Source organism: Rissa tridactyla, chromosome 12 (genome assembly GCF_028500815.1).
Source record: "Rissa tridactyla isolate bRisTri1 chromosome 12, bRisTri1.patW.cur.20221130, whole genome shotgun sequence".
NCBI lineage: Eukaryota > Metazoa > Chordata > Aves > Charadriiformes > Laridae > Rissa > Rissa tridactyla.
In genome coordinates this window covers 2,653,037-2,669,318 of record NC_071477.1, presented here as the reverse complement: position 1 = coordinate 2,669,318, position 16,282 = coordinate 2,653,037, and the positions used below count along the sequence as shown (strand labels likewise).

General features: G+C 55.2%; 1 protein-coding gene across 1 annotated transcript; it reads left to right on the top strand.

Moving 5' to 3' along the window:
* Positions 1 to 2,767: 2,767 nt before the first annotated feature.
* On the top strand, positions 2,768 to 15,712 carry GATA5 (GATA binding protein 5). The gene is made up of 7 exons (XM_054218869.1): positions 2,768 to 2,916; positions 3,669 to 4,271; positions 6,317 to 6,483; positions 11,767 to 11,892; positions 12,957 to 13,044; positions 13,641 to 13,765; positions 14,822 to 15,712. The coding sequence occupies exons 2-7, from the start codon at positions 3,752 to 3,754 to the stop codon at positions 14,975 to 14,977; spliced, it is 1,182 nt and encodes a 393-aa protein (XP_054074844.1). The 5' UTR covers positions 2,768 to 2,916; positions 3,669 to 3,751; the 3' UTR covers positions 14,978 to 15,712.
* Positions 15,713 to 16,282: the final 570 nt, after the last annotated feature.

Sequence of the window (16,282 nt, the reverse complement as noted above, 5' to 3'; positions counted from 1 at the left end):
GTATCCCCCTGGAAGAGCAGCGCCAGGTCCGACCCAGCCCGTCTAACGGACCGTGAGCCCCGTAAGGGATGTGGCACGGGTGGCAAAGCTCCCGGCGGATGCCATCGGGGTGACACCGGCCTCTCCCGGGAAGCCTTCCCGCCTGCCCCGGCTCTGGACGGGGCTGGAAGAGAGGGTCTGTGGTCTCTTCCGGGGGTCCGGCTGTCACCTGCCCCGGTGTTTGTGCTAGGGGTTTTGTGCCCATCTAATCCTCGCCGTGAGCGGGGTCCCGGACAGAGATGCTCGGCGACCTGTGCCCAGCTGCCACGTCGGGGGTGCCCTCGGTGGGGCAGGGCCCCCCTGCCTGTCCCCGCGGGACGGTGCCCGCACAGCCCGGGCTCCCCGCGTCCCGCACCCCGGGGTGACTTCAGTGCGAGGGCTGCGGGCAGGGGAACATCGCCGCTGGCACCGGTGCCACGTTGGCACCTTCCCTCCCCGCTTCACCTAAAACAGCACCGTGGAAACCCCCCACCTACCCACCCGGGGTGTCGGAGCACCTGCCCGCAGCGCTGCTCCGCGCCCGCGGGCGCTGCCGTGCGCGGCGGCGGGAGGAGCCGCCCGCCGAACCCGCCGCCCCTCGCCGCGGCCTCGCGTCTCCGCCGCCCGGTGGGGCGAGAGCCACGGCCGGGAGCTGAGCTAACGCTACCGCGGGGAGAAAGTGGGTTGAAAAACTGGTAAACGCTCCCCCCCACCCCCGACAACTGGGTAGATCTGAACACGGACACGCAACACGGACACGGTCAGGTTTTCCCGCACAGCGGTTGCCTCCGGCGTGAAAGTGCTCACGGGGTAAATCCCTCCGAATTTCGGCAGCGCTTCGTTTCTTTCAACGTTTTCACATTTATTTGAACGCCAGGAGCGACCGCAGCGGGCAGTTCGCACGCATTAAATTAAAAAAAAAAAACAAAACAAAAAAAAATAGAATAAATCACAGTTGGGTAACACCTTGATATTGTAAAGCCTGGAAACCCACGCGTCCCCACGGCTTCGCCCCGCTTTTAACAACAGAATCGAAACGAAGGAAGCCCCGGCGGTGGCTCAGCCGCAGCCACCGAGGGGTTGGGGCTGGTTTTCCGCGGGGACGTTTCTGCCCGTGCGGCCGCGGGGCTCGCTGAGCAGGAGCCTCCCCGGCTTGTTATTTTTTCTATAGCTATAGCGCTTTTTTTTCCCTTTATTTTTTTCCTTTTTTTCCCCCCCGCTCTTTTTGATCTTTTTTTTTTCCTTGTTTTTTAATTTTTTTTCTTTTGCTTTGCGGGCACAGGGATACCCCGCGAGCCGTAAACGGCCGCTTTCGCGAGCAAATAAATACATCCCCAGCCAGTTGCGTTGCATTATTCCGAGGGAAATAGCTGGCATTCCTGCACCAGTTTATTTTGGAGACGAAATTTCCCACCCTTCCCGCAGCGCTGCTCCCTGCGGAGCCGGGGCTGGACGGGCTCCCCCGGGCGCCGGGACCCCTCCGGCGGGCAGCGCTCGGCGGGGCTACGGGAGGGCTCCCGGGGCCGAGGAGGGCCTGATCCTGCCGGTAGAGGCCTGCAGGCGGCAAAGCTCTGTCTGCCCGCGGATGGAGCAAGCGGCCGAGGGGACCCGACGAGGCTTTTTTTTTTCTCTGAGGAGGAGAGAGCCGACGCCTAGGGGCAAAGGCTCAAAAATTCCCCCGCAAGCAAAACCCGACAACGATGAAATTATTCCCTCGCCCCGACGGCGGGTGGGCACCGGGGGGAGTTAAATCGGCCAAATTAACCCGGGCTAAGCGGGCAGCGGGGACTCCGTGCTCCCTCCCCGCTCTGCCGCCCCTTCCCGGGGTCGCGCCGACGGGGAAAAGCGGGGAAAGGGCTTTTGTCCCGGTCGCAAGGCCAGAGCCGCTCTGTCGGGGGGGGGGGGGGGGGGTGGGCTGCAGGGAGAAGGACCCTCCCCGCGGCTACCCCCGGGGAACAGCAGAGCCCCCGCAAGCCGAACAGCCCCGGGACCCGGCGGCCCCGACGGGACGGTGAAGGGCCGGAGCGCTGCTCCCCGGAGCACGCTGAGAAAGGCAGCGCGGGCCGGGGGGCAGGCTGGTGAGACGCCCCCCTTCCCTGTTAGGATGGTGTTTATGGCAAAGCAGAGCCGAAGCGCCCGCTCGGAGCAGAACACCGCTGGCCATGTCCCCTGCCATCCGACCCCCCCGCCGGGAAGTTTTCTGTGTATTCCCCAGCGTGTACCGGGGAGTCGGGGGGGCATCGGCTCCCGCCGGGGTGTCGGAGCGACCCCCAGAAACGCAGCGAGGCCCGCAAAGGAGGGAGCCACCCCCCACCCCTCCCCGGGGCGGGGGGGGGGGGGGGGGGGGGGGGGCAGGCGGACACCTCCACCCTTGCCGGGGCCGGGGGGGGGGCCGGTCAGAGGGTGCGGGGTGGTGCGGGACACCCTCGGGGGCCGCATCCTGGCCCCGCTCCGGTGGGAAGCCGGTAAGCGCGTCCCCCCCCCGCGCCGGGAGCGGAGCCGGCGGGATTTATGGTGTCGCCCCCCGCGTCGGGAGGCGCCCAATCCTGGCCGGGACCGGGGCTACCCCGCCGGCCGTCACGTGGGCCGGGCCGCACCGGGGCCCGCCGTAAAGAGCCAGAGCCGCCGCCGCCGCCGCCACTTCCCCGCCGGGCGCAAGCAGGGACGCACCCACGGGGGACGGCGGCGGCGGGAGGGGGGGAACCGGGGGAGGGCAGCCCCTCTCCGCCTGGTTGTTTGGGTTTTTTTTTTCTCCTCCTCCCCCCACTCCGTAAACTTTATTCTATTTTTTTATTATTATTATTACTATTATTATTTTCCTGGGATTTCCCTGGATGGTCTGAGCACAGCTTCATGCCCACCCGGCCATGCCCGGCTCCGCTCCCGGCCTGCTGCCATGTGAGTACCTGTGCGGGAGGAGCGGCCCCGAGGCGGGGGGAGGGAACCGGGGATGCGGGGGGATGCTCTTGCGGTGCTCCGCGGCTTGAGCCCTCCGGCCGCAGGGAGAGGCCCGGCTGAGGGTTTGGGCGCTTTTTCACAAGAAAGCGGCACCGCTGGTGAATGGGGGGGACACCGGGGATGTCCCCGGTGCGGGGCCGCTGCCCAGGGCTGGCGGGAACCCGCTGCCGCCCGGCCCGGCCGCTTCCCCACCGTGAAGGCCCCGAGGCGCACTCCAGGCCTGGGGCTTGGAAAAAAAAAATAAAAAAACGTGAAGGAAAATACGTTGGGGGGGGGGGGAAGAAAGAAAATTTAAAAAAAAAAAAAAAGGAAAAAAAAGAAAAAGGAAGAAAATTTAAAAATGGGAAAAAATTTTAAAAAGGCCAAAAAAAAGAATGTTTTTTCCCGGCCCGTGGAAGTGCCGGGCGGGCGGTGGGAAGGTGCCGGCGGGGCCGCTGCCCGTTGCGCGGAGGTTGTTTCTCGCCGTGGCTCCGCCGCTGCTCTCGGCCCGGCGCCGCGGGCTTCCCCCGCGGGACGAGCTGACCAGAGGAAAGTTTAAAGGAAAAAATAATAATAATAATAATTACAAATCTCAGTCCCTGCTTGAGGCAGGGGAGAGGCGCTTTGGCCGCGGGAAGCGCCGGCGGGTGCGGCGGGCCCCGGGCCGGGCTCTGCCGGGTCTCAGCCCGCGGGTCTCGGTTCTCCCCCCCCAGGTGCCTCTGAGTGAGCCCCTCGGCAACGTCGGGGCGCAGCTGGCCGGGCCCTGAGCAGCCGCCGCCGCCGCCGAGGACGGAACATGTATCAGGGTCTGGCCCTCGCCCCCAACCATGGCCAGTCGGCTTATTCCCACGACTCCAGCAACTTCCTCCACTCGTCGGCCGGCTCGCCCGTCTACGTGCCCACCACCCGGGTACCCTCCGTCCTCCAGACGCTGCCCTACCTGCAAGGCTGCGAGCCGCACCAGAGCCACCTCGCCAACCCCCCGGGCTGGGGGCAGAGCGGCGGCGAGGCCGCCGCTTTCAACGCCGGCAGCCCCCACCCGCCGTCGGGCTTCTCCTACTCCCACAGCCCGCCGGGCAGCAGCCCCCCGGGCCGCGACGGCGCCTACCAGGGGTCCCTGCTGCTGGGCGGCGGGGGCCGGGAGCAGTACGGCAACGCCTTGGTGCGCTCCGTTAACGGGTCCTACTCCAGCCCCTACCCCGCCTACGTGACCCCCGAGATTCCGCCTTCCTGGACGGCCGGACACTTTGAGAGCAGCGTCCTGCACAGCCTGCAGACCAGGCAGGCGGCTTTGCCCGGCCGCAGGTCCACCTTCGGTAGGTCGCCGTCAGCCCCTCACCGTCGCCTCCGGGCGCCGAGTCGTTTCCCGGCTCTCGGGGGTCGTGTTGGTGGCCCCGGCCCCGGGGTGAGCTGCCAGCCCCGACGGGAGAGGAGGGGATGATTTTATCCAGGGATGGAGAGATGGTGCGGGCACGGGGGCTGTGGGGGACGGAGGTGGGGTATGGGGGGGTGTGTGTGGCACGAAGGGCAAAGACCACGTTTCAAAGGAGAGCAATTCCGCCGCAGGACAGAGGAGGAGAGGCCGTTCAACCCCTTCCCCCCCGCCACCACCACCCCCTCGATATCTCCTTCCCACAATATCGACTTTGTGCCTGCGCTTCAATACTTAGCCTTGTGTTTAAATTAGCGGGGCAGATTTATAGCTCCCTCCCTTTTAAGTAATTTATTGTGGTAAATTAGTTTATATTTGAACAGACTCTCGGTCTCCTAATTCGCCTTCGCCCAAACAGGTCCGCAGCTGCGTCGCTCTGCGGCCTTTGGAGAGACACTGAAACGCGCTCAGGCGTTGAACAATAAACCCCACTTCAATTCGTTTCCATCCACACCGGAGGGTCCTTTTCAACCAAGCCCCGCGCAAAGAAAATTTGGGATTTGATTTAAAAGGACTCTCCCTGCGCGGGGTTTATAACCCCGGGGGGTATTTCACCGTCCTCCTCCGGCGGGGGTTTGCAACGTCCTTTAAAAGCCACTTCAAGATCTCAGCCGCGTTATCATCTTTACTGCGATGAACCGAATTATCTTATCTTTACCCCAAGAACAAAGTTAAAGCAGGGCAGCAGCCCCCCTCCCCACCGAGCTGCCTGCCCGGCTCGGCTTTTCCTCCCGCGCCGGAGGTTCTCGGCAGCCGTTTCTTTCCACGATTTTCTCTTTGTCTGGGAAAATCCGTTGCGCTGTGCGGGAAAGGATCGCTCCGCTCCTGCCGAGGGAGGTGATGGCGCGGAAATCTCTTCTGCGCTTTGAATTTGGTGCTTTGGGATCCGGAATAATCGTCTCTGCCGTTTATTTTTGCTCTTGAATAGTGTAAACCGCTCTTAAGTAGCGTAAGCTATTCTTTTTTTTTTTTTTTACATTTAATTAATTATTACAACTTTTTCCTTTTTTTCCTTTTTACATTTTATTTTTATTTTCCGTTTTCCCCTTTTAAATTTTTGTTCTTTTTCCTTTGTCTTTCCGTCGGATCATTATTAATATGAATTTATTATTAATTAGGAAGACGATCGAAGGTAAAAAAAACAACCAAAGAGCGTATTTTTCTTCGAAAGAAAATAACATTTCAGGCGGAGGAATTTATTTCAAAAAGAGAGCGAAAAGCGGGAGGGGGAAAGAGACGGACCCTCGATCGAGGGGACCCTCGGTTTTGCTCCCGGCTGCCCGTTTGCCGCGGAGCCGCTCTCGGGCACCGGGGACGGTGCTCGGAGCGGGCGGCTCCGCGGCTTCTTCCCGGGGCTTTCGGGGGGGGTGGGAGAAAAGTGAGGAAAAGCCCCCGTTTGGGGCGGCGGGTGATTGTTTCCCGGGGAGCCCCGGGGCGAGCGGAGCCGCAGCCCCGGCGTGGCTCCGTGGGCAGCCCCGAGCCCTTCCCCAGCCGCGCAGCCACAAAGGCGCCTTGATGGAAATCGGGAAAATCGCCACGTTTTGAACCCCATCCCTCCACCACCCCACGCCCCCATATTTATTTCTGCAGCCCGGTGCAGGGATAACCCAGCTTTCTCCCGCTGATGCCCGTCCCCATCCCAGGGAGACCCCAGCCACGCTCAGCCCTTTGGGGTCTTTTGGGGTGGGGATGGGGGATATTCTGATTTTGAGCAAAATACTAAAATATTAAGATGTGGGAGGAATAAAGGGGTTTAGTCCCCACTTTGTAGGGTGGAGGTAAACTCCCCCCGGGCAGGGATTGTCCCTCGCAGCGGAGTAGTGGGGCACAGAGGACCAGGGACCCTCTGCCACAGGGTCCCCGTGGGCCCCAGTGGCCCTGTGTGGTGGGGACGGCTGCTGACCCTCATGCCTTGGGTCTCTCTTCCAGAGTACCTGGAGGAGTTCCCCGGGGACGGCCGGGAGTGCGTGAACTGCGGGGCCATGTCCACGCCGCTCTGGAGGAAGGATGGCACCGGGCACTACCTGTGCAACGCCTGCGGGCTCTACCACAAGATGAACGGCATCAACCGGCCACTCAAGCCGCAGAAGAGGCTGGTAAGAGGGGGGGGACACCCTGCAGGGATGCCCCGTTCCACCCTGGGGGGGGGCTGGAGGGCAGGAGCTGGGGGGCTGTTGCAGTGTCTGCGCTCTCGGGGTCTCTGTACTTGTGTCAGGGCCTGTTTGACCCTCGGTTCTCCCACGAATAAAATGCCGTCAGCACCGTCAGGAGCCGCTTGTTGTGGTGCGGAGCCGTTCCCACAGTGGGCATGTTGCTTTTTATTCTATTATTATTATTATTATTGTAATCATTATCATTATTATTATTTCCTAGTTCTTCATGCAGACACCCATGGTCTAGGCAGGGCAGTTGAAGGGGGGACGGGGCTGATCCTGAGCTGGCCCAGGAGGGTTTGCTCGCGATGGGAGCAGGATGAGGCCCAGTTCCCCCACTGCCTAAATTGGAGATTTGGGGCTTGGTAGTTCCCGGTTTCTCTGCAGGTTAAAGCATTAATTCCCCTCCTACGTGATATTGGGCTTCCTCCAATTGGGATCCCACTGTGAGAGAGGAAAGGCGCCTCCTTTTTTTTTTTTTTTTTGTGTGTGTGTGTGTGTGTGGAGTTGCTTTGGGATGTTTAAATTTGGTGGTAACAGTTTTGGTTTCAGAGCCTGTCATCAGAAGCCGTCATTACAAACAGGATGTTTGTCGGAGCCGTGCTGGGGAACAGCTGGGAGCTCCTTTTGCTTTCGCTCGGGGTGTATTCCTGCAGTTATTTTTTAGCATTGCAAAACAAATTATTAGCAATAACCCAACAGTGACAAGTTTCTGTGTAAGAAAACCATAAAAATAATAATAATAACAAAAAAAAAGTAGCTGGGATTGAGCAAGATGTTTCATTCTGATTCTGATGCCGGAAATGTGGCTCTGGATTTGCAAAATGAAACGAGCAGCGGCTCTGTGGAAAATCACCCTGTTTTGTTCATCGCATCAAAATCGAGAGATTTCTGTGAAACATTTAGCGTGATCCGATGGGATTTGCCTGTCTGACCAAGACCCTCCTGGTCTCCTTTAACGTAACGACACTAAGTCTGCACCCCGGCAGCAGGCTCTGGTCGCTGCCGTGCCGCAAATCTCCCGAGTTACGTTGCTGAATGTTTCGGAGTAAATACGCTCCGTGCAGAGAGAGATCGGGGCAAACCAGTTTAAATCCAACTCCGCATTTCGGACTGGGATCAAAATGTGGCACTGGGTGAAGTTCCAGGGGGTTTTGCTTTTTTTTTTTTTTTAACAGCTTTTCCCCCAAAGGAATCGGAGAGGTCTCGCGGCTCTTTGGTATTTTATCCGGGCGCGTGGGAAGGGAGCCAGCCTTGCCTGGCCTGCGCCCGCCGCCCGCGGGACCCCGCGCTCCCTGCCTGCGCCTCTCTCTCTCTGCTGGCGGAGCCCCACACGCGAGGCATTTTTCGGCAAACATTTCGACAACGTTTTCCAGTGGAGAAAACTTGTTTGCAGAATCGAGACCATTTCCCGGGGACGAGCAAATCTTCGCCGGGAATTATCAAAGCACTTCCAACCTTTTTTATTGTTATTTTGGCTACCAATGCAATAATGATAAAGCCCAAAGGAAAGAGCTGATTCTTATCCAGGGGAAACGTTTCAGTAAGGTTGAAATACCTGAGGGGATTTTGTTTTATGGCGTAGAAAGGCGGCTGCAGTTTTGACTTTTCATCCTGACTTTGGAATGAAACATTGCAAAATCTCGGGTGTTCCCAAGGGTTTGAAATGTCATGTTGCAACAAGTTCTGCCCCGTCGGAGGAAGGGGGATCCACTGATGACGGGCAAGAGGGTGCCAGGCGTAGTCTGCAAATCCACCGCCGAGGGAGCGACCCGCACCCCTGGGGCTTGGGATGTTCCTCCCCCGAGTGTTTCCCGTGGCGGGGGATGTTTCCCCTGCTCACAACCTCACCCGCGTACGCCGGGTGGGAGCAGAGCGGTGAAGGCAGTGACACACCATTGCTCTAGGAACGATGAAATCGGCTGTTTCACAACGCGGTGAAATACAGACACGGGGAGGAAAAAATGGTTGCTTTTGTCCTTTACGTTACGACCTTTGTTCTGTAAGTAGACGCTGTGCTGGGAGTTATTCCGACTTGTGTTTTCACAAAGCAAAGTCCCGCTGAAAGCCCCGGAGAACACGTCGTGGCCCAGATAACGCTGCGGGAATGGCGTCCTGCAGCTCGGTAGCGCTCAGCTTGCTCGTGCGTGGGAGAGGGCGAGCAATAGCAGTGTAGTTTCCAGTTCATTTTTTATTTCTTTTTTTGAGATAAGGGCAACGTGCTCTACACAGCAGGGACAGCCGTTTTGCTATGGCCTGCGTCTGGACTCAAAGCATTGTGGCTTTCGGCAGAAAGGATTTATCCTAAGGCAGGGTGAAAGCAGCCCTTTATTTTAGGCAGTATCTTCTCTAGCCAAAGCTTCTTGGTGCGTTTCACGGGACGATACCTTAGACCCAGTCCTAAAAGCCAGCTCGTGTTTACGGGCCGGGAGCGGGCGGTGGAGGTGGATGGCTCCATCCTTGGGCGTGTGATGGCCCCGTGTTCGGAGCGGGGCACGGAGGGCAGCCCCGTGGGCGCTCGGCAGCCCCCACACCATCCTCAGGGGCAGGACTAACCTGGAGTTGAGTTTTTGCTGGTTTGGCTCAGGGGGTATTTTTTCAGCCTGTCCTTTTTTACAGTTTGCAATGCAGAGTGGGTTTGGTGACGCTTTGGGGGAAGGTGGAGATGGGACTCATCATGGTGCTGGGACAATCTAATGCCATGCAGCGTTCATGGCGTGTGCCTTGGCTTTCTCCTGGCCGTCAGTTCCTGCTGCTCCCTCATCCTCCAAGGTGCCGGTTTGCCCAGAGCCATAGTAACAAAGGCAAATCTCAGAGGATGCTGCTACCTTTGGCTCTGAGCCTTGGGTCTGCCCGCTTTCGGGAGCTGAGCATGGGTATCTCATCACACTTTGCTGCAACCTCTTTCCTACCCACACCAGGTCCCCTCCGTCCTGCGGTCAAGGGGGACAGAGAAGCGTTGATTAAGTCTGGGGGTTCAGAGTCTTCTTTTTTATTCCTGTGAAACCCTGTGGTTTCATTTCTGCCTTTGAAAAGGAGGTGAAGCAAAGTCTCTGACGGCTTTGGGCTCCCTTGGAAGGACCTGCCCCACTGGCTCTGAATTTTTCGGGCTCTCCAAGCAGCGCTCACACACGGTTGATTCCATAGGCACCAACTCACCGTTCCTTGAGCTTATCAGCAGCACTTGGCTGTCAAGCCCAGTCCGTGAGGAGTTTTTGTTTGAGTGTATGCTGCATTTGTATAAATAAACGCTGGAGCACAATGTTGAAGTCAACAACTTCCTAGACAAGGTCAGAATGGTACAAAGGCAGCCGGGTGGAGGCAGGCAGAAATGCGTTTTCTTTTAAGGGAACTGCTGGGAAACCAGCAATAACGTATTGTACCCTCGTCCTTCAGTGAGCAACAGTAGCCTTGACTGTCTCTTTCTTGCTAAGCTGGCAGGTTGTGGTGCAGGGCCAGGTTCTCCTGGGGTTTCTGGGGTTTAAGTTGTAGTATTTAGTCATGGAGGATGGTTTCTGCTCTCCCTGGCTGTGCGAGGAGGAGGAGGCAGCCCACGGAATGATGTGCAGGCGATGCAGAAGGTACACACAAGCCGCAGACGAAGCGTTGTAGGAAATAGGGACAGCGTGTCCCTTGCTCCCAGGGACCTGCCATGGCCCAGAAATCTTGGGGCTTTCCAAAGGGCTTTGCGTTGGCCTTCCTCCATCCGCAGGTGATGACAGATGTCACCGACCCACGCCGGGCACAGTTACCCCAGGGCTGAGAGCCTCCAAATTCCCCTCTGCACCCACGGCAGGACCTCAGGGTCTTTGCACCCGTCGGGTGCTCGGCGCCTCCCTCTGCTCTGTCGGGGCTGGGGTCCCTCCTGGCTGCAGGGATGAACGGCACAGCCCCGGCAAAGGAAAGGCTTTGGGGAAGCTCTGTGCCTGCTCCGGGATCTTGCTGTGACACCATGTCCCATATTAGGGACGAGGATTGCTGTCCCCTCCTCTGTGCCAGGCCTGTCAGCTCACACCTCCGTGTATTATTATTTTTGCCTGGTTATTTCTTGAAAGCTAAATAATTTCCAAAGCAATACGGCTATTTGCAAATAGTTGCCGAGACCTCTTTGCTGAGCAACGAGTGAATCAAAGGTTGGGCATGTCACTTGTGTCTCTTGAAACTCAAAGCTGGTCTTTATTTGACTGCTAACCTTGTAAAAACATTTCATTTTTATTCCTACTCTTCCCACTTCATTCGTCATATTGCTCGGTCGTGATATCAAGCAATAATGGAAGAATAAACAAACAGGGAGTTCTTTATAGCCCCCATCACCTATCGTCTGCCTTTGGGAGGAATCAAAGTGATTTTTCTCAAGGCTGAAGAACGTATTCGAACACCTGAATGTGGAGAGCCTGTGATATTACTTATGTCACTGGCATCTTATACTTAGCGAAGGCTTTTATTAAAATAGTTTCAATACCTAGTGTTAAGAGACTTTTCAAATGAGCTGACAAGTCTGTATATAGAATTTTCCAGTGGCTTGGTGTACAGTTGTCAGAAATAAGTTTGCTGCTTCTGCCAGAATATTTTCCTTCTCCACTTGGAAGTATTAATGTTTCAGAGCCAGCAATCACCGCACTCACAAAATATGTCATTAATTAATGTTTTCACGGTGTTTCTGCAGCCTGTAAGAGAACAGATTGTCTGCGAGACGTGCGAAGAACAACCTCCCTGGTCCCATCGTGGGCCAGTTCAGTTTGGTTCTGCTCAGTTCAGCCAATTGATTCCAGTTGTCTTAAACCAGAGATTGATTGGGATGTTGCTAACTTTAGTGGTAGTTCTGAGTGCAGAAAAAACAGAAGAGTTCACTGAAAGCATGAGGAGTTTTCTTCATGCGCTTAAAGCCTGGCTGGCATTTTCCATCTCTTTCTCCATCTGAGTGGATCTCCTGAAGGGAAGTTCTCTGTGCTCCAAGTCCTGATCACTTCCAGCAGATTTGTTGGAAGTTTGAGAAATGGCCTGCAAAGATATTTGCCAGGTTTATCAAGCTCAATAAAAAAAGCACTCGCAAATTGGAATGATTTCATTTGAATGTAATTTCTTTGATCCAAATTTGGCTATCGTGTGTGTTTCACATTTTCCAGGAAATTGATGTAATTGGAGTTTTTATTTTCATATGAAAGGAAACTTCCCAATTAGTCATTCCTATGTGTGCATTCATGTGTCTGTTTGCTTGTTTTTAAGTCTTCATCTAGACGTGCTGGCCTATGTTGCACTAACTGCCACACAACCAATACCACCCTCTGGAGAAGGAACGCCGAAGGGGAGCCCGTCTGCAATGCCTGCGGCTTGTACATGAAGCTCCATGGGGTGAGGAGCGTGTCCGCACTGGGAGGGACCCTTTGGGCGCTGGGATCACCACCCAGCAGGTCCAGGGTATCAGGTCTGGAAGGACCAGCCTCCAGACTGGACCCAGAAGAGCCGTAACCCCGTCCTGTCTCCTTGCGCGGTTAAAAGCTCAGTCTACTGAGGTTCTCCAGAGCAAGGCTAAGGGGGTACTGGAACACTCTCAGGAGGTACATGCATAGAGGACAGATTTTTGTCATTGGGTGGCTCTTAATTAGGTTGTTTGACAAGTTATTCTTAATGATTAGACATTAGGATGAAGTTCGAAACAGGTTGCCCAGAGAGGTGGTGGAGGCCCCATTCCTGGAGACATTCAAGGCCAGGCTGGATGAGGCTCTAAGCAACCTGATCTAGTTGAAGATGTCCCTGCTCACTGCAGGGGGGGTGGACTAGATGACCTTTAAAGGTCCCTTCCAACCCAACACATTCTATGATTCTACTCCCCGAAAAGAAAGCTTACCAGGCTCCAGTAGCTGGAGGTGGAAGCTCCCCATATACAGACTGGAGATAAGGAGCGTATTTCTTCTAGAGGTGGTAATTAAGAATGTGTGAAGGATGCTAAGGAGTCCACGTGGAGGCTGGCTGATAACAGTTATCCACAGAGGCTGGGAACTGTTGGTAACGTGTCCATCAGCCAAAGAGGAGACTTCATCCCTCCATACAGGCTGCTTCAAACTTCTGCCATAAAGGTTAAAGTCACTTTATCCCATGACCGTCCCCGCTGAGCCATGTAGGCTTTCATTCTGTCAGTGTAATTTAATAGGGTGCTGTCATAAAGGTCACTTAATAAATCAGGAAAAGGAAAATAGGAAATAAAGGAAAAAACAAAATTTGTGGGAAAGCCTTAGCTGTTAGCCTTATACATCTTCCAGCCAAGGCCTGTTGCAGAGAAAAATAGCACTTAGTGAAGGACAAGGACTTTAGGGGCTTTGCATGAGCTACGGCACGTAAATAGAAGAGCAACACGTGTGTGGGAAGGAGCTAAGTAAAATACAATATTAATGATTCCAAACTTTATGGATGTCAAGGTACCACGACCTCTGGCCATGAAAAAGGAAAGCATCCAGACGAGGAAAAGGAAGCCTAAAAACATTACCAAAGGCAAAACCTCAACAGGTACGGTGCTGCTGTGATTCATCGCAGGGGCTTGGAGCATAATTCACCTCAGCATGTTTTCTGCAAGAAATTATGGTCGTTAGAAGATAATCTTGTGATTTTTTTTTCCCTGGTGATTGCTTTAGATGTAGGGCCTGTATTTATACGTAGACCTCACGTGGAAGGAGGGTGCTGGGTGGGAAATCTCACCACTGTCATGTTCCCGTGAGGTTCCTCTGTGCTGTGGGCACCCAGCTCCAGCCCAGTAGCCCTTGTGTTCAAGCAGATCTGGGCTAAATTGAGTAATGGGAAAAAACAGGGCTGGGAACGGTGTGTTAGAGCTAAGGAAAAGGTACCAAGATGCATTCAGCATTAGCCCATCCAGCCTGTACCAGGACCAGCACTGCTGGGCTGTGGAAGGGAGCTCCTCCTCCTCCTCCTCCTCCATCAGCATCTTGGCAGCCAAATACAAAGCCTTACCCTGACAGAGGTGCGGTGGAGAAAGGGAACAGTAAAGTCATGCCATGAGATGTCATGGTAGCCATTGAAATATAAATTTCCTTAAGAGCAGATCTGCACCCGTGTTGCTTCATCATCCTGTACCGATTGCCTTCCAGGGTCTACGACTTCGGTCACTAACTCCCCTTCTTCCATTACGAACTCAGACAGCACGGTCACTTTAAAGTCAGAGCCCAGCACGACCTCGCAGTATCCCGGACAAACCATCGTGTCGGTGTCCCAGGTAAGGCACAGGGATGGATGGGGTGGATGCTCCACACGCCTTGGTAGCCGCTCACCTGGGGAACCTTGATGAGGCCTGGAGGCTTCATTGCACTGGGGGCCACCAGCCTGATGGACTGCCTCAGATTGAGGAAAGCAGGGAGCGTGAGCCAAGATGTTGTGTATCAAGAAGGGCTCCAGCCTGTTGGCTCCCCGTCGGCTCATCCATCCTGCAGTGGGGAACTGGGAGGTCCAAGCCCCGCTGCCATGGAGGTGATCGGTGGTGAACCAGCTTTGGCGTGGGGGTGGGTTTAATTCTCAACTCCTGCCATGAAATCCTGGGAGTTACAACCCTGTCGAGTCAGTGGGATCAGCCCACAGTGGAAACCTCTGTACCTCTCAAGAAAAGGCTCCCTGGGCATACGTTATCTGCACTTTATAGCCCTGAGGTGCTCAGCGCTCCCAGAGCTGTAATGCTGTCAGAGACCTCAGATTGCTTCTGCCCCGAGCATTTCTTTGGGGCGGGTTGCTATTTTGTCTTGGCGGAGGAAAAAGTGGCTCTAAATCAACACGCGCATCAAAATTTTGGGACCCAGCGCTATCTCTAGGCTGGATCGAAGCCCCCCCCCCGCCCCCGAGCTGGCCATGTGTGGATGGAAGGGAAGCTCAGCTCCAGCACCCGAGCACCTGGCGCGGCGCCAGCTGTGCCGTATGGGGGAAGGAGCCGGGGAGGGGAGGGGGAATGTGGGGGTTTTTTTTGGCTGAAACCGATAAATCTGATTTGTGCTGCGCTCTTAAAAAATATACATGCACCTAGAGATCTCCAAACTGGACATGTTTAGTCAATAAATAAGTGCAGATGGGCCCTGGGATGCCTCCTCCCCGCTTGGTCCTTGTGCTTGCTGGGGATGGAGCACCTTTTCTGCCCGGCTCCGAAGGGCAGCCGTAGCATCAGGGATAACCCACCCTGTTCATAACCCATCCTAGCCCTACCACCGCGTTATGCCGAGGGGCAGAGTGACCCGTTGGCTAATAACAGGCTTTCTAATGACTTTCTTCTTCCCTTCCTCCTTCCCAGGCACAGAGCCAGTCGGACGAGGCGCTGGCCGGCGGCCCCGGCGAGTTCAAATTCGAGCCCGAGGACTACACCTTCTCCCCCACCACCATGGCCCCGCAGCCCGGGCTGAGCGTGCCGCTCCGGCAGGACTCCTGGTGCGCCCTGGCGCTCGCCTAGAAACCCCCAACCTCCAGCGAAAAGCCTGGGGACCAACGTTTTCGGCTGGCCCCGCGGCCGGCGGAGGGGCAGGAGGACGGGCTGCCCCAGCGCCTCGGGACTGCGGGGAGTGGCGCCGCGGCCGCAGGACGGGTTTCTCTTGGAGGATGCGCATTGGAAAACGCTGGCTGGAGGGGGCCGGGGTGGCCCCGCTGTGGCACCGGCTCCCCAAAAAAGCTCATCCTGGGCCGGAGCGACCCAGGGTTGCCTCCCCGAGGCCAGGGCCCCGGCGCTGCCTCCGTTTTCCTGAGGAAAGCCTTCCTCCTTTGAGACGAAACCAGCAAATAAATGCATCCCAGAATCTATGTTTATTCGCAGTGATTTCTCCCTCCTATGACTCCTCTGTGTGCAATTTATTCCACTTTCCAATAAAGACTGTAATAACATGGCACCAAATAACTTAATTTTATTAAAATGTAAACTGCGTGGCCTCTCTTATGTTTTATTGGCCACCACAGGATGAAAAGAGAGGGGGGGGAAAAAAAAAGCAACGGTTGTTTTAAACATTTACTGTTTTATATTAAAAACGATCATCTCTCTGTAGAGTGTTAGCTTCTGAAGCGGTTAGCGTCTCAGCACTGGGCTGATGAGTCATACGTGAAATAAACACGCTGCTCTTCCCTTTCCAGCTCCAAACAAAGATTTTTTTTTTATTATTATTATTTTAGGCAAACCACATGACAAAAATGGCCAAAACCTCCCAATAATAAAAAAAAATACTGAAATACTGGTTTTTCTTTTGTATTTCGTGATTGGTTTTGATATTGCCGACTCTGGGCATTAGAAAATCAGAATTTAGTCCTCCAAAAGTTAAGAGAAAGGTTCGAGGGACTGAAAAATAAAGGATGTGTTGGAGGTATATTTGTTTGCATCCAGTTTGGGGGATGTTTTGAATGGAGGATTTCCAGCTTTCAGCCATTCAGGGCAAAGATTCATTGTAAATTATTTTAAGAAAAGCCAAGTAGAAAATAATGTCTTGGAGCTGAGCTGTAGCAAAAGATCATCAGTGATGCAAAACCCCAAAGCTGGCAACAGCGCGTTTCCACAGCTTCTCGGAGAGGTGGGCGATGGGGAGATAACGCTCTGCTGGGGGCATGCAAGGGGGTCCCGAAGCTCCCGAGGAGCCTGGTGGTGAGGAGAAGACCATACCGAGGAGAGGAGATGGGTGGGAAGCAGAGGGGGAGCAAGGTCATGAAGTTACTTCTATGGCCTGTTGTATTTGTTATTTCTAAATAAAATCCCCAGCCTGGCTGGACGGCTATTTAT

Coding starts and splice junctions, on each gene's coding strand:
- GATA5 (XM_054218869.1), top strand. CDS start 3,752: ATGTATCAGGGTCTGGCCCTCGCCCCCAACCATGGCCAGTCGGCTTAT. Junction 6,484..11,766: donor TCAAGCCGCAGAAGAGGCTG/GTAAGAGGGGGG, acceptor CTTGTTTTTAAG/TCTTCATCTAGACGTGCTGG. Junction 13,766..14,821: donor CCATCGTGTCGGTGTCCCAG/GTAAGGCACAGG, acceptor CCTCCTTCCCAG/GCACAGAGCCAGTCGGACGA.